This window comes from Haliotis rufescens, unplaced genomic scaffold (assembly GCF_023055435.1).
Source record: "Haliotis rufescens isolate VD_foot unplaced genomic scaffold, xgHalRufe1.0.p SCAF_1, whole genome shotgun sequence".
NCBI lineage: Eukaryota > Metazoa > Mollusca > Gastropoda > Lepetellida > Haliotidae > Haliotis > Haliotis rufescens.
This window is the reverse complement of record NW_025963779.1, coordinates 84,870,183-84,892,935: the sequence shown is the minus strand read 5'-3', so window position 1 is coordinate 84,892,935 and position 22,753 is coordinate 84,870,183. Positions and strand designations below refer to the sequence as shown.

Below are 22,753 nucleotides of genomic sequence, written 5' to 3'. Positions count from 1 at the left end.
TACATCTTGAACTCTGCCCTAATACATCTTGAACTCTGCCCTAATACATCTTGAACTCTGCCCTAATACATCTTGTACTCTGGCCTAATACATCTTGAACTCTGCCCTAATACATCTTGAACTCTGCCCTAATACATCTTGTACTCTGCCCTAATGCATCTTGTACTCTGCCCTAATACATCTTGTACTCTGCCCTAATGCATCTTGAACTCTGCCCTAATGCATCTTGTACTCTGCCCTAATGGATCTTGTACTCTGCCCTAATGCATCTTGAACACGGCCCTAATACATCTTGAACTCTGCCCTAATACATCTTGAACTCTGCCCTAATACATCTTGAACTCTGCCCTAATTCATCTTGTACTCTGCCCTAATACATCTTGAACTCTGCCCTAATACATCTTGAACTCTGTCCTAATACATCTTGTACTCTGCCCTAATACATCTTGTACTCTGCCCTAATGCATCTTGAACTCTGTCCTAATACATCTTGAACTCTGCCCTAATACATCTTGAACTCTGTCCTAATACATCTTGTACTCTGCCCTAATACATCTTGTACTCTGCCCTAATGCATCTTGAACTCTGTCCTAATACATCTTGAACTCTGCCCTAATACATCTTGAACTCTGTCCTAATACATCTTGAACTCTGTCCTAATACATCTTGTACTCTGCCCTAATGCATCTTGAACTCTGTCCTAATACATCTTGAACTCTGCCCTAATACATCTTGTACTCTGCCCTAATACATCTTGAACTCTGTCCTAATACATCTTGAACTCTGTCCTAATACATCTTGAACTCTGTCCTAATACATCTTGTACTCTGCCCTAATGCATCTTGAACTCTGTCCTAATACATCTTGAACTCTGCCCTAATACATCTTGTACTCTGCCCTAATGCATCTTGAACTCTGTCCTAATACATCTTGAACTCTGCCCTAATACATCTTGTACTCTGCCCTAATACATCTTGAACTCTGTCCTAATACATCTTGAACTCTGCCCTAATACATCTTGAACTCTGAGGCCTACAATGTTGTAATCTGATTAAACAAATTTTGAGAAAGAGTTGTAAGAAACATGTTTTCCCTTGTCAAAGTTGTTAATAATTTTAAGTTTTAAGGGAACACAATCTCATATATCATGATGAATATTTTTAGGCAATTGTAGATTGTTTTTAATAATTGCAACATAGAAACACTTACTACTTTTTCTAGTTCTTAGTTTATTCGTTTCTAAGTCTAATAACATCTATTTTGTTCAAAACACAAGAAGAGAAACATCATCATTCAAATCTTTATTTACATATTCATGTTATGGAGCACCACCAGTCCAACAAGTATTTATTCAGCTGTCATGAATCAACACAACAATCAAATCTGAATCATAACAATTTCCTCCAATGTGTCTATTTGTGACTATCTATTTGTTCAATTAAACAGGAGCTTATGGTCATAACAAACCCAATCATATTTAACTAAATATACACCAATGGAAGGAGATGTACAATGGATATCAGACAAAAATAGGCTGGCAAGTGTATTTTTTTTCAAAAACATTTGTATAATATTTACAAATGGTTCACTTAATGACAGTGAGTGAGTGAGTGAATTTTGTATAACATAACAGGAAAGAAGTAGTCTGATCAAGCCCATGTATGATACTGGGTTCAAACCCATGACCTTGAGATCCTGGAATAGTCATGTAAAGGATGACCACTTCCATCATCACTGGAGCCACCAAACCACAAGTATTAGTCAGGACATTCTATATTCTGGACAGAAAAGTGTGTGAGAGTTCAACTCTAAAAACAGAAACTTCACTATTTCTTTGTCAAAATGTTTGGCGTTTGTGACTACAGTGTTTCAGCACAAACATGTATGACCAACATTGGCATGGTGCAATTCCCAAACAAGGGGTTTCTACAGAATGCACAAACACCTTGAACATATAGATGGGAGATTAAATGTTGATAATGCACAATCAATACTAATAAAATCGTTCAACACCTTTAAGATCTTGAGCCCCATGAATTGCCCGGGTTAGAATTAACATTTAGCAACCCATGCTTGTTGTAAGAGGCGACTAACAGTATTGGGTGGTCAAGTACCCTGACTTGGATCAGTGCTCATGATGTTAATCACTGGATCGTCTAGTCCAGACTTGATTATTTACACACTGCTGTCATATAGTGGGAATATTGCTGAGTGCAGCATTAAACAACAAATAAACATCTTGCCTACCACATTTTTCTGGTGATGGAAGCTATTTCACATTTTCTTAAATAAAAACATGTTTTCTGTAAACATCCTCCTTCACATATTCAACACACAAGTCATATCACAGATTGGTATAAGCGATGCAAAATATCAAAAGCTTGCATCAATTACATTTGTAATGCTTGCTACAATTCCCAGTGCAACCTTGTACTGTCATCCCGTTGTCACCCGTCAGTGTTCATCTTGACGTGAGTACACTACACTTTCTGTGATGAAAGCCCTGTCGTGGACAATAGGGGCACATAGATAAGTGTCACATTGACAAGGGTTAACTGTCACACTGACAAGGGTTAACTGTCACATTGACAAGGGTTAACTGTCACACTGACAAGGGTTAACTGTCACACTGACAAGGGTTAACTGTCACATTGACAAGGGTTAACTGTCACATTGACAAGGGTTAACTGTACAGCTTCAAAAGTCGAAATGATACATTTAGCTTCAACGAGTACGAAAAATATAACAAATCTGAGCTCTGTGACAACTCCTGCAAACATATTATTATAATTATACAAATATGTCAATAGTCTGTGACAGATTTTCCAACATGGACATCAAGTCCTGCAAACATGTATACACCGGGTAAGAATACATACATGTCACTACAGTTCTACCACGGGCAACTTTGTGCACACATGTTGCTAGTTTTCTCTCTCACATCACATTCAAAGAGCCAGCTGCTTGGCAAACTCCCATCAAGTGTGACATCAGGCTGTATACCTTGATGGGTAGGGGATATACAAGTTATCACACAATGCTTTAACAATCATTTTCCAGCACCACCAAAACATAATTCTTTTTGAACAGTAGTCATAATTTCCACTTGCACAGTCTTGACTGGTCCTTCATGCTCCACTCAAGCAATGAATTTCAATTACATTAAACTTTGTTTATAACAAACAAGCTTATAACAACCCGCTGATATAACAAACTTATGTTTAGGTCCCGGCCATTTGCTGTATATATGCTGTGCATATGCTCATAACGAACTACGGTTATAACAAACTAATATTAGTAGTCCCTTTGAGTTCGTTATAACCATAGTTTACTGTATGTGAAATAAATTGACAAGAAACATACCAAAGGTAGTCAATAGAAACAATGTCACATGCCAAATTCATGCATAATGAGTTGGTGGGACATTGATTAGAACAACATTTGTATCGCTGTGTGGAGTGAGTGAGTGAGTGAGTTGGGTTTAACCCCGCTTTCAACAGTATTCCAGTTATATCACGGCGTGTCAGCTTAATGTGGGAGGAAAGCCCGAAGTGATGCAGGTCTCAGCCGTTTACCACTTCGGTGAAACCCACGAGCACAGGTATGGTGCTGACAAACCTAGAAACATAATCGGAACGAACCGGGATTCGAACCCACAATCATAGGTTTCTGGCGTGCCCAAGGGACGCAAATCTGCACAGCGAATCGTGGCGCTGTGCGGAAGTCCTGGAAGGACAGCCAAAGTGATGCATGAAGCAAACAGTCTAAACTCTGGGGGAACTCACAAGCATGGTATGGGGATGTACTGTTTGAAACTAAGAACGAGAGTGAGTATGGTTTTACACACTTTTATTAGCAATATTCCAGCAATATCACGGCAGGGGACACCAGAAATGGACTTCAAACATTCTACCCATGTAGGGAATGGGACCCGGTCTTTGGTGAACGCTTTAACCACAAGGCCCGAAACTAAGACTAAAAGTAAAGGGGATCATGTCATAACCCTAATGTTAAAGTTAACAACTTAGGGGTCCATAGGTTTAAATTCTACAGGACCTGAGACCTCAACACAGACACTAATTTCTAACACTGGTGAGAAAATCAAAGATCACAATCCAGGTAAGTCTGAGAAGCTGGATTCTGGTCTCCGTCACGCTGCACAGGTAACAGCAAGGTCTTCAGCCACAGCGCCACCAGTGCCTTCTATTGCTAGCTAAATACTGCATCTAATATTCCGTTTTACCAAATAATCAATATATACTGAAATATATTTCATGTTAAGCTGAAACAATTAGCATTTGCAATATTTGCATCAGAACAGGATTATGCACAGGAAGACATTAACCTTTAGCCTCATTCTATGTATAAGCCCTGTATATAATCTTAGCAATACAACTAGGCTTTCAATAAGGAAATATGCAAAACACAACCAACTACCATGGAAATCACATGGGGCTGTCCCCATCCTCCAACACATGAGTTCATGTGCCAGGGGTGTTCTGTTTTAGTTCAAACTAGAACAGCTGTGCAAGGATAACAATATTCTTTTATAAGGCCAGTTTATTTCAAATTTTACAGACTCAAATATTGAATTAACTAAAACGTGTTTGAATTGAAATATGCTTTTTATCATCTTCATGTTTGTGTTTTATAAGAAAAAAACATCTTCCCGAGGCAAGGGAGTTACCTGACTATAAAAGTCCAGTTTCCACCCTTGCCGAATTTGGCTAGAATTTCCAGTCTCGATCGGAGCACCACCAGTGACTATTGCCAGTTATGTACCTCCTATGCCCCTCCTATGGACCAATCAGATTCCATCTTACATATACCTTTTATTTGGTTCAAACAAAATGGCGGCACCCAGTCAAGACGATCTTATTGATAATCAAGATCTATAGTGTAATGAAATGGGTTTTAACCCGCGAAGCGCATCAAATCACTTGAGCACCTTCATTAAAAACATGAAAAGATTTTCAAAATATTTATCGACACCCAATTGATGGTACACATGCTTTGCAAATCCTGCAGTCGACCGAAATCTACACATTGATATCCATGTTGTTTACCAACCCGATGGCAAGTTCGTTACGCAATTTTGATTGGACTATGCATAGACTCGTTAGTCCAGCCAAAATGTAACTCCATAATCCCAGCCTAGTTCGGCAAGGGTGGAAACTGGACTTTCATAGTCAGTTAATGCCCTTGCCTTGGGAAGATGGAAAAAACAGCCTCTTTATTTTATGACTTTCTTTATAGAAACAACTTCACATCCACTCTGAAAACATTACTTTCTTATTGCCTCCTGTCACTGACCAAGAAAGTAAGTGAAACAAGACAATATGTTGCTCTGGCTGCAGTATACACAATAACAACTCATTTATTCACTGTTCAGTCTGGATACTTTACAAAAGCTGAGTAGTATATACATGGCACAGAATTGTGCCCAATGGCATGATTGAAGCTGTGAAGCAGCACAGCTGACATGACTGGAGCTGTCTGTGATGTGGGATGTGTGGTCAGCTGCTACTGGACACAGCCGGAGGCTGACATGACTGGAGCTCTCTGTGATGTTGGATGTGTGGTCAGCTGCTACTGGACACAGCGGGAGGCTGACATGACTGGAGCTCTCTGTGATGTGGGATGTGTGGTCAGCTGCTACTGGACACAGCAGGAGGCTGAAAAGGAAACATTGAGGGTGGTTAATGAGAATATTTCCTTGAAGCCATAAACTATAATGAACTATTCCTTTGCAAAGCCATTGTTATTAATTCAATATCGTTTATCCATTCTTCAGATGAACAATGGGCAGTTTTCTTAAAGTGATGATTTAATTCAATATATAGCGGCATTGGAAGCAAAAGTTCAATCCCTCAAGCAACCTCTTTCAGACTATTCCTTCAAGATGTCAAAGCGACGAGATCTAAGTCACCATAATCTATGTCACTATGCTCTATGATCTAAGCCACTATGCTCTATGAACTAAGTCACTATGCTCTACGATCTAAGCAAATATGCTCTATGTCGCTATGCTCTATGCTCCAAGTCACTTTAATCTATGTCACTATGATCTTTGATGTAAGTCACTATGGTCTATGCTCCAAATCACTATGCTCTATGTCACTATGATCTTTGATGTAAGTCACTATGCTCTATGTTCCAAGTCACTATGCTCTACGTCACTATGCTCCATGATGTAAGTCACTAAGCTCTATGCTCCAAGTCACTATAATCTATGTCACTATGATCTTTGATGTAAGTCACTATGGTCTATGCTCCAAATCACTATGCTCTATGTCACTATGCTCCATGCTACAAGTCCTTTTGCTCTATGGTGTAAGTCACTATGCTCTACGATCTAAGCCAATATGCTCTATGTCACTATGCTCTATGCTCCAAGTCACTATGCTCTATGTCACTATGCTCCAAGATGTAAGTCACTATGCTCTATGCTCCAAGTCACTATGCTCCAAGATGTAAGTCACTATGCTCTATGTCACTATGCTCTATAATTTATGTCAGGCAATATGCATTTAACCACAAATAAACTGAAAAAGAAGTTATGCTATTTTCAAATACATACTTGCACCTTATCAACTCTGTATATGTTTTTCGTATGAAGCACATATGATAAAGCTCTGTTAATTGTTCATGTGTCTGTACTCATTAAAACCCTGACATGTACCACTGACTTCTTAAACATGGGACATGAGTAATGCTGGAAGGGTGTGAGCTAACATTCTACCAGTCTGATGGGTGTAGGACACATTGTGGCCATCAAGCATCGGTCCACAGACCACCGCTGGCTTCCTCATGCTCTGGCTGCATCTCAGCTCAGCAATATAACTACAACATGTACCACTGCTGTCCCCCCATACAACATGTACCACTGCAGTCCCCCATACAACATGTACCACTGCTGTCCCCCATACAACATGTACCACTGCTGTCCTCCATACAACATGTACCACTGCTGGCCCCCCATACAACATGTACCACTGCTGTCCTCCATACAACACGTACCACTGCTGTCCTCCATACACCATGTACCACTGCTGTCCTCCATACAACATGTACCACTGCAGTCCTCATTACACCATGTACCACTGCAGTCCCCCATACAACATGTACCACTGCTGTCCTCCATATAACATGTACCACTGCTGTCCTCCCATACAACATGTACCACTGCTGTCCCCCCATACAACATGTACCACTGCTGTCCCCCATACAACATGTACCACTGCTGTCCCCCATACAACATGTACCACTGCTGTCCTCCATACAACATGTACCACTGCTGTCCTCCCATACAACATGTACCACTGCTGTCCCCCAATACAACATGTACCACTGCTGTCCCCCATACAACATGTACCACTGCTGTCCTCCCATAGAACATGTACCACTGCTGTCCCCCCCATACAACATGTACCACTGCTGTCCTCCATACAACATGTACCACTGCTGTCCTCCATACAACATGTACCACTGCTGTCCTCATTACACCATGTACCACTGCTGTCCTCCCATACAACATGTACCACTGCAGTCCCCCATACAACATGTACCACTGCTGTTCCCCCCCACAACATGTACCACTGCTGTCCTCCATACACCATGTACCACTGCAGTCCCCCATACAACATGTACCACTGCTGTCCCCCCATACAACATGTACCACTGCTGTCCTCCATACACCATGTACCACTGCAGTCCCCCATACATGTACCACTGCTGTCCCCCCATATAACATGTACCACTGCTGTCCTCCCATACAACATGTACCACTGCTGTCCTCCATACAACATGTACCACTGCTGTCCCCCCATACAACATGTACCACTGCTGTCCTCCCATACACCATGTACCACTGCTGTCCCCCCATACAACATGTACCACTGCTGTACCCCATACAACATGTACCACTGCTGTTCCCCATACAACATGTACCACTGCAGTCCCCCATACAACATGTACCACTGCTGTCCTCCCATACAACATGTACCACTGCTGTCCTCCATACAACATGTACCACTGCTGTCCCCCCATACAACATGTACCACTGCTGTCCTCCATACAACATGTACCACTGCTGTACCCCATACAACATGTACCACTGCTGTCCTCCATACAACATGTACCACTGCTGTCCTCCATACACCATGTACCACTGCTGTCCCCCCATACAACATGTACCACTGCTGTACCCCATACAACATGTACCACTGCTGACCTCCATACATGTACCACTGCTGTCCTCCCATACAACATGTACCACTGCTGTCCCCCCATACAACATGTACCACTGCTGTCCTTCCATACAACATGTACCACTGCTGTCCTCCATACAACATGTACTACTGCTGTCCTCCCATACAACATGTACCACTGATGACCTCCATACATGTACCACTGCTGTCCCCCATACAACATGTACCACTGCTGGCCCCCCATACAACATGTGCCACTGATGACCTCCATACATGTACCACTGCTGTCCCCCATACAACATGTACCACTGATGACCTCCATACATGTACCACTGCTGTCCTCCATACAACATGTACCACTGCTGTCCTCCCATACAACATTTACCAGTGCTGTCCCCAATACTACATGTACCACTGCTGTCCTCCATAAAACATGTACCACTGCTGTCCCCCATACAACATGTACCACTGCTGTCCCCAATACAACATGTACCACTGCTGTCCTCCCATACAACATCTACCACTGCTGTCCTCCACATACAACTATGTACAACATGTACCACTGCTGTCCTCCACATACAACTATGTACAACATGTACCACTGCTGTCCTCCCATACAACATCTACCACTGCTGTCCTCCACATACAACTATGTACAACATGTACCACTGCTGTCCTCCATATACAACTATGTACAACATGAACCAATGCTGTCCTTCATACACAACTATGTACAACATGTACCAATGCTGTCCTCCATACACAACTATGTACAACATGTACCACTGCTGTCCTACATACACAACTATGTACAACATGTACAAATGCTGTCCTCCATATACAACTATGTACAACATGTACAAATGCTGTCCTCCCTACACAACTATGTACAACATGTACTAATGTTGTCCTCCATATACAACTATGTACCAATGCTGTCCTCCATACACAACTATGTACAACATCTACCACTGCTGTCCTCCATACACAACTATGTACAACATGCACCAATGCTGTCCTCCATACACAACTATGTACAACATGTACTAATGTTGTCCTCCATATACAACTATGTACAACATGTACAAATGCTGTCCTCCATACACAACTATGTACAACATGTACTAATGTTGTCCTCCATATACAACTATGTACCAATGCTGTCCTCCGTACACAACTATTTACAACATCTACCACTGCTGTCCTCCATATACAACTATGTACAACATGCACCAATGCTGTCCTCCATACACAACTATGTACAACATGTACTAATGTTGTCCTCCATATACAACTATGTACAACATGTACAAATGCTGTCCTCCATACACAACTATGTACAACATGTACTAATGTTGTCCTCCATATACAACTATGTACCAATGCTGTCCTCCGTACACAACTATTTACAACATCTACCACTGCTGTCCTCCATATACAACTATGTACAACATGTACCAATGCTGTCCTCCATACACAACTATGTACAACATGCACCAATGCTGTCCTCCATACACAACTATGTACAACATGTACCAATGCTGTCCTCCATACACAACTATGTACAACATGCACCAATGCTGTCCTCCATACACAACTATGTACAACATGTACCACTGCTGTCCTACATACACAACTATGTACAACATGTACCAATGCTGTCCTCCATATACAACTATGTACAACATCTACCACTGCTGGCCTCCATACACAACTATGTACAACATGCACCATGTGTACCACTGATCTACTTCCAGTAATCTATCGTGTACTAAAATTAACATAGAAAGTTTAGGAACATAAAATTACAAAATATAGTTAGGAATGTACAGTAAACTAAGATGCATTATCTAAACACTGACCAGAACTCGTTCAAAAATGTTCTATGATAAAAATATGCCTCTCACAGATAACGTCGATGTATATGTACCGGTACTCTTAACTTTAAAGAGGTCTTGTATGATGATACTGAATCATAGAAATTACTTACAAATTACCATTTCAATTTAAAATTCTCATTTACTTTTGAACATCATCCCCTATATCAAGCCACCACAAGCACACCAAAAGTGATGAATTCATTACACTCTGGGCTAAAGCCCTTCATGTCTTCAGGAATTCATATGATCAAAGATATTCTCAAAAGTCATAAGCGCCAAGAAAAGCCACGGAAACCCATTGGCAGGGAGTCTGCAGTGCATTCTCTTTATAAACATATCCCCTCAGATGTAGCCTTCATTACACTGCAAACATCACTACTTGACCCTTACCCTTGGCTTAAGCTGAAAGGACTTGATGAGTACAGTTTGGGATATATCTTTGTAGATATAATTACTACTTCTGCGTTAGGGTCTCCTCCAGCTAATGAGCTTACATGGATACCATTTCCTGGTGCTACTTCTGCACAACTAGTTGTAATAGTCGTCTTGTCATAGCTTCAATGTTATATCTATGTCAATCAGGGACAGAAGGATGGACTGCAGGAGTTCATTCACAACTGTGCAGACAAGTCATGAATGCAGGGGTCTGGAAAATTTAAAATCCCAATCGGACATTTACATTTATGCCACGCCCCCCTTCAAACAGCGTATTTTAGTACGACTTTTTACACACAAATTACAAGTTGTTACGTATTCATAATATGATGAATTATGAATTGTTTCAATTTAAATTGTTTAATTCGCCGGACAATTAATAACAAATAATATCATTTTAGATATATATGGAAAACATACGTTTGTTTCTGTTATATTAACGATCTGTTAACGTTGTGAACGGTCTAATTAATATTCATGAGTCTGCTGAAGTGTACGCTTTGTAACATTTGGATCGAGACTATTATCCCATATTTGGTTATCACGTGACCTCACGGGAATTTTTTTTTTTTTAAACTAAAGATTATTTAAAAACAAGACAGATAATATAATCATAAATCCTAAACTATCGTTGATAGCAATAGTTATTTGAATACTTTTTCATCTGTACTTAATTATTGACCATAAAAAAATTTGATATCGATCGTCACAGAAAGCAAAATGGCGGTCAATCAAGATTCAATATACGACTAGCTACTGAAAACAATAAAATCTGCAAATCCTCATTGTATGTCAACCAAGTGAAAGTCGTTAGCCACGACTTACAAAATGATCATTCAGACTTTGTGGGTTTGGCAGATCCGCTCGACTGATCTGCATCGGTCGACTGGCTGTCGTCACGCTTTCGCTTCTAATAAAGCTAAACACAATAAAGCAGAAGTTGTTATCCATAAAATTGTATGTTTTCTTATTTACTCACCAACTTCTAGAATGCCAATCAAGCACTAAGTATATTATACTCCCATGGTACAGCGAAGCTCCTAGACTACCTGTCTTGTTACAAGGAATGACACACCTCCTACAGATCCATATTCTGGATTATAACATGTGGACAAGTTTCATTATCCTTTTGATAAGTTCCATGTGAGAAATAACATTAGTGAGTTTCAGTTAATATCCATTGGACAGACACATTATGGAGCAGCCTAACAGGTGTTCGAGAACACGCTCTGTACTTGTATTGTACTGTATCAGAACAAGGGCATCTAACAGTGATGATAGCCGTTTACCTCACATTGTGTTTCGACTCGTGTGTGGCACTGCTAAACAACCAATGATATTTGGACATGTCATTGTGATGGGACAAGTTATTCCAAATTATTCCTTTCGATGGAAAACAAAGCCGTTTTGTCAGCGCAGCATTCACTGGAGAAGTGATGGATGGACGCATACAGCACATGCCAGGGCAGATGCCAAAAAGGGCAGGGGAAACAGGAAAAAAAACATCTGAAATTTGTTGTGCTTTTCAATGTCAGTTTTGAGATGTTCATCCATGTTTTTGAAAAGCAAGAATGCTGAGAAGATAGTAAAAAGTGAGTATGTCTGGATTTCCGAGTGGCGTCAGACGAAAGGCGATGAGGGAGTACATTGTTCCAGTGATGGGAGGGAGCAAGGAGGAAGGGCAAAGGGGAAAGAGAGCTCAAGGGGCATGAGAGGGGTACAGAGAGGTGGAGGGTAATGGGGGGCAGAAGTGAGGGGGTGACAACTGAGGGTAAGTGAGAAGGGGACAGGGCTGGGAGGCAGAGACCAATGGAATGGAAAACAAGTGGTGAACAGGGAAAGAATGAGAAAACAGCAAACAAGATGGAAGCTGTTGTGACAGTGGACAGATGCAGTAGTGTGGTCATTGGACGGCAGGTCTAATGAGAAGGATGGAGGGGTAGAACAAGATGGAAGTTGTGGTAACAGTGGACAGACCCAGTAGTGTGGACATTTGAGGGCAGGTGTAGTGAGAAGGATGGACGGGTGGTACAAGATGGAGGCTGTGGTGACAGTGGACAGACCCAGTAGTGTGGACATTTGAGGGCAGGTGTAGTGAGAAGGATGGACGGGTGGTACAAGATGGAGGCTGTGGTGACAGTGGACAGACGCAGTAGTGTGGACATTTGAGGGCAGGTGTAGTGAGGAGGAGGGACGGGTGGTACAAGATGGAGGCTGTGGTGACAGTGGACAGACGCAGTAGTGTGGACATTTGAGGGCAGGTGTAGTGAGGAGGAGGGACGGGTGGTACAAGATGGAGGCTGTGGTGACAGTGGACACACCCAGTAGTGTGGACATTTGAGGGCAGGTGTAGTGAGGAGGAGGGACGGGTGGTACAAGATGGAGGCTGTGGTGACAGTGGACAGACGCAGTAGTGTGGACATTTGAGGGCAGGTGTAGTGAGGAGGAGGGAGGGGTGGTACAAGATGGAGGCTGTGGTGACAGTGGACACACCCAGTAGTGTGGACATTTGAGGGCAGGTGTAGTGAGGAGGAGGGAGGGGTGGTACAAGATGGAGGCTGTGGTGACAGTGGACACACCCAGTAGTGTGGACATTTGAGGGCAGGTGTAGTGAGGAGGAGGGAGGGGTGGTACAAGATGGAGGCTGTGGTGACAGTGGACACACCCAGTAGTGTGGACATTTGAGGGCAGGTGTAGTGAGGAGGAGGGAGGGGTGGTACAAGATGGAGGCTGTGGTGACAGTGGACAGACCCAGTAGTGTGGACATTTGAGGGCAGGTGTAGTGAGGAGGAGGGAGGGGTGGTACAAGATGGAGGCTGTGGTGACAGTGGACAGACCCAGTAGTGTGGACATTGGAAGGCAGGTGTAGTGAGGAGGATGGAGGGGTAGAACAAGATGGAGGCTGTGGTGACAGTGGACAGACCCAGTAGTGTGGACATTTGAGGGCAGGTGTAGTGAGGAGGAGGGACGGGTGGTACAAGATGGAGGCTGTGGTGACAGTGGACAGAAGCAGTAGTGTGGACATTTGAGGGCAGGTGTAGTGAGGAGGAGGGACGGGTGGTACAAGATGGAGGCTGTGGTGACAGTGGACAGACCCAGTAGTGTGGACATTTGAGGGCAGGTGTAGTGAGAAGGATGGACGGGTGGTACAAGATGGAGGCTGTGGTGACAGTGGACAGACGCAGTAGTGTGGACATTTGAGGGCAGGTGTAGTGAGGAGGAGGGACGGGTGGTACAAGATGGAGGCTGTGGTGACAGTGGACAGACGCAGTAGTGTGGTCATTTGAGGGCAGGTGTAGTGAGGAGGAGGGACGGGTGGTACAAGATGGAGGCTGTGGTGACAGTGGACAGACGCAGTAGTGTGGACATTTGAGGGCAGGTGTAGTGAGGAGGAGGGACGGGTGGTACAAGATGGAGGCTGTGGTGACAGTGGACAGACGCAGTAGTGTGGACATTTGAGGGCAGGTGTAGTGAGGAGGAGGGACGGGTGGTACAAGATGGAGGCTGTGGTGACAGTGGACAGACGCAGTAGTGTGGACATTGGAAGGCAGGTCTAGTGAGGAGGAGGGAGGGGTGGTACAAGATGGAAGCTGTGGTGACAGTGGACAGACCAAGTAGTGTGGACATTTGAGGGCAGGTCTAGTGAGGACGAGGGACGGGTGGTACAAGATGGAGGCTGTGGTGACAGTGGACAGACGCAGTAGTGTGGACATTGGAAGGCAGGTGTAGTGAGAAGGATGGACGGGTGGTACAAGATGGAAGCTGTGGTGACAGGAGACAAGACGCAGTTGTGTGGACATTGGAAGGCAGGTCTAGTGAGGAGGAGGGAGGGGTGGTACAAGATGGAAGCTGTGGTGACAGTGGACAGACCAAGTAGTGTGGACATTTGAGGGCAGGTCTAGTGAGGACGAGGGAGGGGTGGAACAAGATGGAAGCTGTGGTGACAGTGGACATTGAAGCGCAAATTGAGTGAGGAGGAGGAGAGATGAAAGCTGAGTCAGGTTCAATTACAGCGTGTCAACTTAATGAGGTAGGAAAGCCGTAAGTGGTGCAGGTCATAGACATTTACCGCAGACAACCCACAAGCAAAAAACCAAGAATCATAATCAGGGTGAATCTGAAATTCGTGTGTGTGATCATAGGATTCTGGCATGGCTTCAGGGAGGCAACTCTGCACAGAGAATTGTGGTGACAGGGCCACCTCAGGGAAGCTTCGGGCGAGGGAAGGGAATGGACATTGCTGAAAAGCAAGATGGGAAGGTTGGGCTAAGTGTATTGTGTGAGAAGGGTATGGTAGATGGATTAATTTTGTGTTTAGCAATATTCCAGCCATGAAGTCAGGGGACACCAAGAATTGGCTCCACACTTAAAACCCATTTGGAGAATCCAACCCATCTTTGACATAATGAGCAAATGCTTTAACTATTAGACTATTCAAAAAACAAAAAGAAATAGGGACAGCAAAGCAAAATGAAGGGGAAACATGAAGATAGGGATACAGGAAAGGATGAGGAAGGATGCAGGAAGCTAAAAGTACCATAAAGAGGTTCAACTGCAGGTATGTCTATGGTTGACCCTTTGCTCTTAGGCCTAAATCCATGTGTCTATCAAATTCACCTGTCCTCCAACACAATTTCTCAAGCAGCTGATTTTGGTAACAAATTGAGATCTGCAGGGGAAAACTTAAGTCAAATTCAATCAAAAAATATCAAAGTTATCGTCCAGAACTGGGATGCATGAAACAATGTTGCCATTCACAAAAAGACGGATAAGGAGAACTAACGTGTAAACCATTACTATTGTTCTTACAGTCAATTCTGAGCCAGGAATTCACTGGCCATCCCAAACGTGCATTTTAAACACATAAAACTTACTAACTATGGGTCATTATGCAAAATCTTAGAGGAATTTTACACCAACCACAACATGTAGACTTACACTTAATCCCTAAAAATATATAAATGTGATGGAATCAAATAACTACATTTAAATAGAAACGGAGCCCAAGTGGGATGGGAGATTCAGTACCAGAGGAAATATAGACTTGCTTCATTTAGAGTTTTTGCATTACAGGACTGTCCAGAAGCGAAAATAATATGGTTCAGGGACTGTGAGACAGACTACATACCGTGGTTTTAAGTCAGAGAAACCGCTCGAATCTGTCAATTCCTAAAGTAGAATCAACTCACCCCTTCAGGCTCGTTTCTACGTCAAGAATCAACAGATTCTCATGATATTTCCGTTACTTCTGAAGTGGGACAGCGAATTCAGGGAAACGAACAGATCATAACAATTAAACTTGATCAAAACAATGAAATTTGAGATAAAATATCACTCGACATGTTGATTTACTGATTAAATTGTATTTCCTGGCTCGGCATTGTTTTACATGCAGAGATTAAGATTACCCTAAAACTAAGCCGGAAGCAGCCATTAGCTTAACACACGTTTTCTCGGAATCAACCGGTAATTCGGTTAAAAATTCCCCAATAATTTAACTTTAAAGAATTTGATACAATGATCATAAGAATTCTATCTGAAACTATTAATATTATCTGGAATAATTTATTCCAATATCATGTTATTTTAGTTGCAGCTGTACTATATATATTTGAAATAAATTAATAACCGTAAGTGTAGCACTTTGGTAAAGCGATATATGGTAACTCAAAGAAAGCAATTGGATCAGGTGTATCGACATACATCTCTCTCTACCTTTCGGAAACTATTGTCTGTTCCTGCACTGACTACTCTACATGAGACATGCTTGTGTTGTGTCAGCCCCTAGCGCCGCAAGATGACTACTCTACATGAGACATGCTTGTGTTGTCAGGCCCTAGCGCAACAAAAAGACTACTCTACATGAGACATGCTTGTGTTGTGTCAGCCCCTAGCACCACAAGAAGACTACTCTACATGAGACATGCTTGTGTTGTGTCAGGCCCTAGCGCCACAAGAAGACTACTCTACATGAGACATGCTTGTGTTGTCAGCCCCTAGCGCCACAAGATGACTACTCTACATGAGACATGCTTGTGTTGTGTCAGGCCCTAGCGCCACAAGAAGACTACTCTACATGAGACATGCTTGTGTTGTCAGCCCCTAGCGCCACAAGAAGACTACTCTACATGAGACATGCTTGTGTTGTGTCAGCCCCTAGCACCACAAGAAGACTACTCTACATGAGACATGCTTGTGTTGTCAGCCCCTAGCGCCACAAGAAGACTACTCTACATGAGACATGCTTGTGTTGTGTCAGGCCCTAGCGCCACAAGAAGACTACTCTACATGAGACATGCTTGTGTTGTCAGCCCCTAGCGCCACAAGAAGACTACTCTACATGAGACATGCTTGTGTTGTGTCAGCCCCTAGCACCACAAGAAGACTACTCTACATGAGACATGCTTGTGTTGTGTCAGGCCCTAGCGCCACAAGAAGACTACTCTACATGAGACATGCTTGTGTTGTCAGCCCCTAGCGCCACAAGATGACTACTCTACATGAGACATGCTTGTGTTGTGTCAGGCCCTAGCGCCACAAGAAGACTACTCTACATGAGACATGCTTGTGTTGTCAGCCCCTAGCGCCACAAGAAGACTACTCTACATGAGACATGCTTGTGTTGTCAGCCCCTAGCACCACAAGAAGACTACTCTACATGAGACATGCTTGTGTTGTGTCAGGCCCTAGCGCCACAAGAAGAACACTCTACATGAGACATGCTTGTGTTGTGTCAGCCCCTAGCACCACAAGAAGACTACTCTACATGAGACATGCTTGTGTTGTCAGCCCCTAGCGCCACAAGAAGACTACTCTCCATGAGACATGCTTGTGTTGTGTCAGGCCCTAGCGCCACAAGAAGACTACTCTACATGAGACATGCTTGTGTTGTGTCAGGCCCTAGCGCCACAAGAAGACTACTCTACATGAGACATCCTTGTGTTGTCAGCCCCTAGCGCCACAAGAAGACCCATGCCATTTCCCATTCTCTGCATTCTGTGCTTTTTAATTTTTTAATTCTTGTCAGACATCTTTTTTCCTTCACCTTTCATTTCATGCTCTCCTTCCTCTCAGTAAGCTCCAAACACCATCATCTCTACAGAAGCAATTATGCAATTTACATGCATGTCAAAATATAGAATGAGTACTGGGTCAGGAGGACTATGTTTTTTTGTATTGTCTAAACAAGAACCATGGGCTCTGTGGTTGGCCTGGCTCTTCACTTAGTTAATACACAGAGGCTGTAGAGGGCTGAACAGGCTGACCTAACCTACCAATGACAGAAGCATCTCATTCACGGAAATAATCACAAAATATCTGAAAGTTAACAGCAAATCTCCACATGCTTCAGGCCATGTAACAATGTAACAATTACATGAACCAAAGTAACACTTACATGACACATTATCTACTAGACTCTGATTGGTTAAGGAGGTGGCACTTATTTTCCATGTAACCCGCTCATGTACCCTACTGAGCAATCAATCGGAACACACCATACGTTTTACTCAATATTCTGGGTCTGTAGAAATGGATGTTGATGAGACAGAAAGGTTATCAACTGATCCCTTGGGGCGTGTAGTGTGATGTACCCTGTGTGTGAGCCTATGTACCCTGAGCAATAGTGCAAGGGGTACATAGGCTCACACACAGGGTACATCACATCATATACCCGTGAGATAGGTTGACAATGTAACAATTACACCAAACAGTCTATTACACCAAACAATTCAACAATTACATGAAACAATGTCACAAGTACACCAAACAATCTAACAATTTACACCAAACAATCTACCAATTACAACCAAACAAACAAACAAACAATTTACACCAAAAGATCTGACAATTACAACCAAACAATCTGATAATTACAACCAAACAATCTGACAATTACAACCAAACAATCTAACAATTACAACCAAATATATTTCTGTTGTAGAGATTTTCCTAGTCTTTATGGAAAAATACTGGATGCAAAATATAATATAATATATAAACAAACCAAAATATATATATAAAATTAATATTTTTATGATACAATAAAAAATAAAGAGGTGAAAATGGCAACTGGCATTGTTTAAGGATGAATTCATGCCTAAAACAAGACAATAACAAAAGGGGTCTTTATATTAATGTTTTCTGTGATTTCATAAAATTCTCCAGTATGTCCAATCCATTTCTATGGTAGCCATTCCATGCTTGTACATTTGTCACTATCTTCAGCCTCCCCCCTGCCAGCCCCATCCCCGCCAGCCAGCCCCACCCCCGCCAGCCAGCCCCGTCCCCTCCTGCCAGCCCCACCCCCACCAGCCCTCACAAACCCCCGATGAGCAGCATCAATCATATCCCAGCTGGACCCCGGCACTGCAGTTTCAGCTATAATGTACTTGTCAAGTGCTCTGTGGAACATCATTAATTAATAGACATGTGATTCTCATCGAGAGGAGATAGGCTTCTATTTCCATCCCATGTCAGCCCAAGTCTTCAACTTAAAACATATTAACATATTTAACAGAGTATGTTTGGCAACCAGTCTGCCCTCAGCGTAAAGGATATCAGCTTTATAGGTAGTGCACATAAACAGACTGCCTTTTCTTACCGCTTACTGGCACCGAAGCTCTTAGGAGTCCGATTTCTAATGTTACTCTTTCTAGTGTTTATTACATTCTATATAATGGTACATGAAAAGACTGCATTTCTCATGTGTTCATTTATATAATTACCTTCCCCTCAAAATAATCTCGTACAAGATTAGTTATTTTTTAAGCCTCATTCTAACCATAAGCATGATCCCAGTATGCCAGTTATTGCATACGCAGGGAACATTAGCAGATTATGAGCAGGAGATATATTACAACACAATTTACTGAGCGAAACCCAGGGGATAATTTACACAATTATTCTGATCCCAAACTAAATTGTGTTCTGGTAGTTAAATAAAGTAGGTTTCATGGTTTAGCATTGTTGGACTTTTTAAACAAGACCGATATGGCTGCAATATTGCCGATGCGATGTAAGATTGCAACTCACTCACTAAACAAGACCCCTAAGCAGAAAACTAATGATTTTGACTGAGTGCGCACCTTGTGTATGTACAATCCCCTGGGGCTGGTGATGGGAAGGAAGGAACCCTTCCATGTTACAGTGAGTGAGTGAGTGAGTGTGTGAGTAGGTGAGTTGGGTTTATCTCCGCTTTTAACAGTATTCCAGTTATATTGTGGCGTGTCAGCTTAATGTGGGAGGAAAGCCCGAAGTGATGCAGGTCTCAGACGTTTACTACTTCCGTGAAACCCACGAGCACAGGTATAGTGCTGACAAACCTAGAAACATAATCGGGGCGAACCGGGATTTGCACCCACAATCATTGGTTTCTGGCGTGCCCAAGGGACGCAACTCTGCACAGCGAATCGCGGCGCCTTAGACGACTGGGCCACCCGTCCCCCCTCAATGTTACAGAATTACTGAAACTAACAGATTTAGTTGTGGCTGTGTGCAGTGTATTGTGTGTTGGTTTGTTTGTTTGGTTTGGTTGTTGTTTAACGCCATACTCAGCAATATTCCAACTATATGACAATGGTCTGTAAATAATTGAGTCTGGACTAGACAATCCAGCGACTGACATCATGAGCATTGATCCATGCAATTGGGATACGATGACATGCATCAACCAAGTCAGCGAGCCTGACCACCTGATCCCGTTAGTCGCATCTTTCGACAAGCATGCATTGCTGAAGACCTATTCTACATTGGATCTTCACAGGTCTATTGTGTGTTGGACATTGTTTACACATTGATCACAAGGTCTTAGCAGCTGGGACTTACAGTGTTTGCGGCATGTTGCAATTCTAGTGCAGGGATTGATCTAGGCTGATATTCAGCCCCAAGTCTGCAGCAAATGTCATTAAACATTCCCTAATTTGAATAAAAAATCCCAATTTGTGTTAATACATTTAACTAAAAACTGATGTTGTGGCTTTGTAGTGGTAACCTGTATTTCACTGATTACAAGCCCAATAAAGAAGAAAAGTTTTTAATGTATAATGTCATGTTATTGCATTGAATGCAATCTCAAAATAAAATGTTAAAATACCTCGAAATATGAAAAAATGAGAATTTTAATCGAATCCCAATTTTGAAATAACTGACTGCCAGCCAGGGCCACTTAGTTCAGAATCCTGGATAAACCCCTGTAGTACTGTGGTACCTGTATTGTACCCAGCATGCAACACTTGTGACCAGCGGCAACTATTACTACTCCACTGTCAAAAACAGTCCAGCCTGACATCATGATTTTCAGTGATGCATTCATATCATTTTCATTGCTATTTTGCCTTTACTTCCAATGGAATCTGACTGCTTATTCACTGGTGTTGACGGTTTTTTTTTTTTATTTTTACACTCTGGAAACAATAAACCTGCTCAGATTACACTCCATCTTCCAATTGGTGAGTGTTGGAGTATGGTTTTACGCTGCTTTTAAGAATATCCCAGCAATATTACGGCGGGGGACACCAGAATTGGGCTTCAGAGTGACGAGCGAACCCTTTAACCACTAGACTACCCCACCGCCCATTGGGTGAGCCAATGTTGCTCAAAGCAAGGCAGCTGCTGACCATTCCACCTACCGTATTCGACGTAATAAGCGCCCAGGGTGCACACAAAATTAGAAATAGGGGCCAATATATAAGCAAATATCACCGTGGGCGCTTATAAGAGCAGGGCGCTTATTACCGTCGAATACGGTACGTCTCAACAAGCTGATAATCAAGTATGGCCCAGACAACCAGTAGCTGAAATCATGAGCAGTGCCTCGATCCACGCTATTATGCTATGGGCACAGTGCCATATGACCAGGCAGCGGCAGCGCCAACAACATTTAGCATGGCAAGTCCTTGTCTTCCTGGAAGCCCTGTGGGTTATCTTCAACATCAACCATATATGTTACTATATGTGAAGTTGGGTGTTTTTAATGCCTCAGTTAATATTCCTCTGTAATGGCTTCCTGTGAATAAGGAAGTCATAAATGTATACTCTTAAATATCACGGGGCACACTTCGGTGACGCATATGATCAGGAAGAATGTCTTACAAATGACACACACTGCTGAAGAAAGCTGTGGCAATGTTATTACACACGTCTATTATGACATGTAGCTGGTGCGGCACATGTTTCACTGTACATCATAACTACTTTGACATGTTGGTAGTAGTAGCCTCACAACTAATTAAAGACTGTACTCAAATAGGCATCTGACCCAGAAGAACAGCTTTTTAGTTGGAAATACACCAAGATAAATGGAAGTCATTAGTCTTAATGGACACATTTATCAGTGGAGCATGTAATACTGTAATTTGTGTGCCATAAATCTCACTTTTCAGGTATATTAAATACATAATATGATTAGTTGCACCCAATATGTGACAGTTTTGTTACCAGCTAAAGATAATGTTTCCCTAACTACATGCAGTTTCGGAGATTACATTGAATTTCTTGGAACATGTAGCCCCATGTATATCAAAGTAGTTTTTTACAAGTTGGCCATAAAATTACTTTTATTTGTAGGTATCTTGCTGTAATACACACCATCTGCTTACAATATTTCATAATGCTTGGCTCGCCATCTGCTTCTGACAATTCAGTGTTAGGTCAGCGTTGGTTGAACTGCAGCTATTTGAGTTAGGGTGGTGATATGATGGAGACACATTTAATAGCTAGCATATTTTGTCTTTGGGGCACTTAACTGTTGTAATAGTTCAAGGCACTACAGCAATAGCATTTGGATGATCTCCTAAATCAGGTCCCTAAGTTCTCTAGGTGGGTCACTAAACCAGGTCCTTAAGTTCTCTATTTGAGTCCTTAAATCAGGTCCCAAAGTTCTCTAGATGGCGTCCCTAAATCAGGTCCCTAAGTTCTCTGGAAGGTCCCTAAGTCAGGTTCCTGAGTTCTCTAGGTGTGTCACTAAATCAGGTCCCTAAGTTCTCAAGGTGGGTCCATCAATCAGGTCCCTAAGTTCTCTAGATGAGTCCCTAAATCAGGTCCCTAAGTTCTCTAGGTAGGTCCCCAAATCAGGTCCCTAAGTTCTCTAGGTGGGTCACTAAACCAGGTCCCTATGTTTTCTAGGTGGGTCCCTAAATCAGGTACTCCAGGTGAGTCCCTACATCAGGTACCTAAGTTCTCTAGGTTGGTCCCTAAATCAGGTTCTCTTGGTGAGTCCCCAAAACAGGT

General features: G+C 42.5%; 1 protein-coding gene across 3 annotated transcripts in view; it reads right to left on the bottom strand.

The window, feature by feature from the left end:
- Window positions 1–3,594: 3,594 nt before the first annotated feature.
- The window catches only part of LOC124136966 (serine/threonine-protein kinase ULK3-like), a 70,700-nt gene continuing 51,541 nt past the window's right edge, over window positions 3,595–22,753 (bottom strand). For 2 of the 3 annotated variants that reach the window (XM_048402591.1, XM_048402596.1), the window contains exon 15: window positions 3,595–5,675. In XM_048402591.1, coding sequence (XP_048258548.1) covers window positions 5,656–5,675 — 20 coding nt within the window. In that variant the 3' untranslated portion in view covers window positions 3,595–5,655. The remainder of the gene's footprint in view (window positions 5,676–22,753) is intronic. The other variant, XM_048402594.1, reaches the window with a different exon arrangement.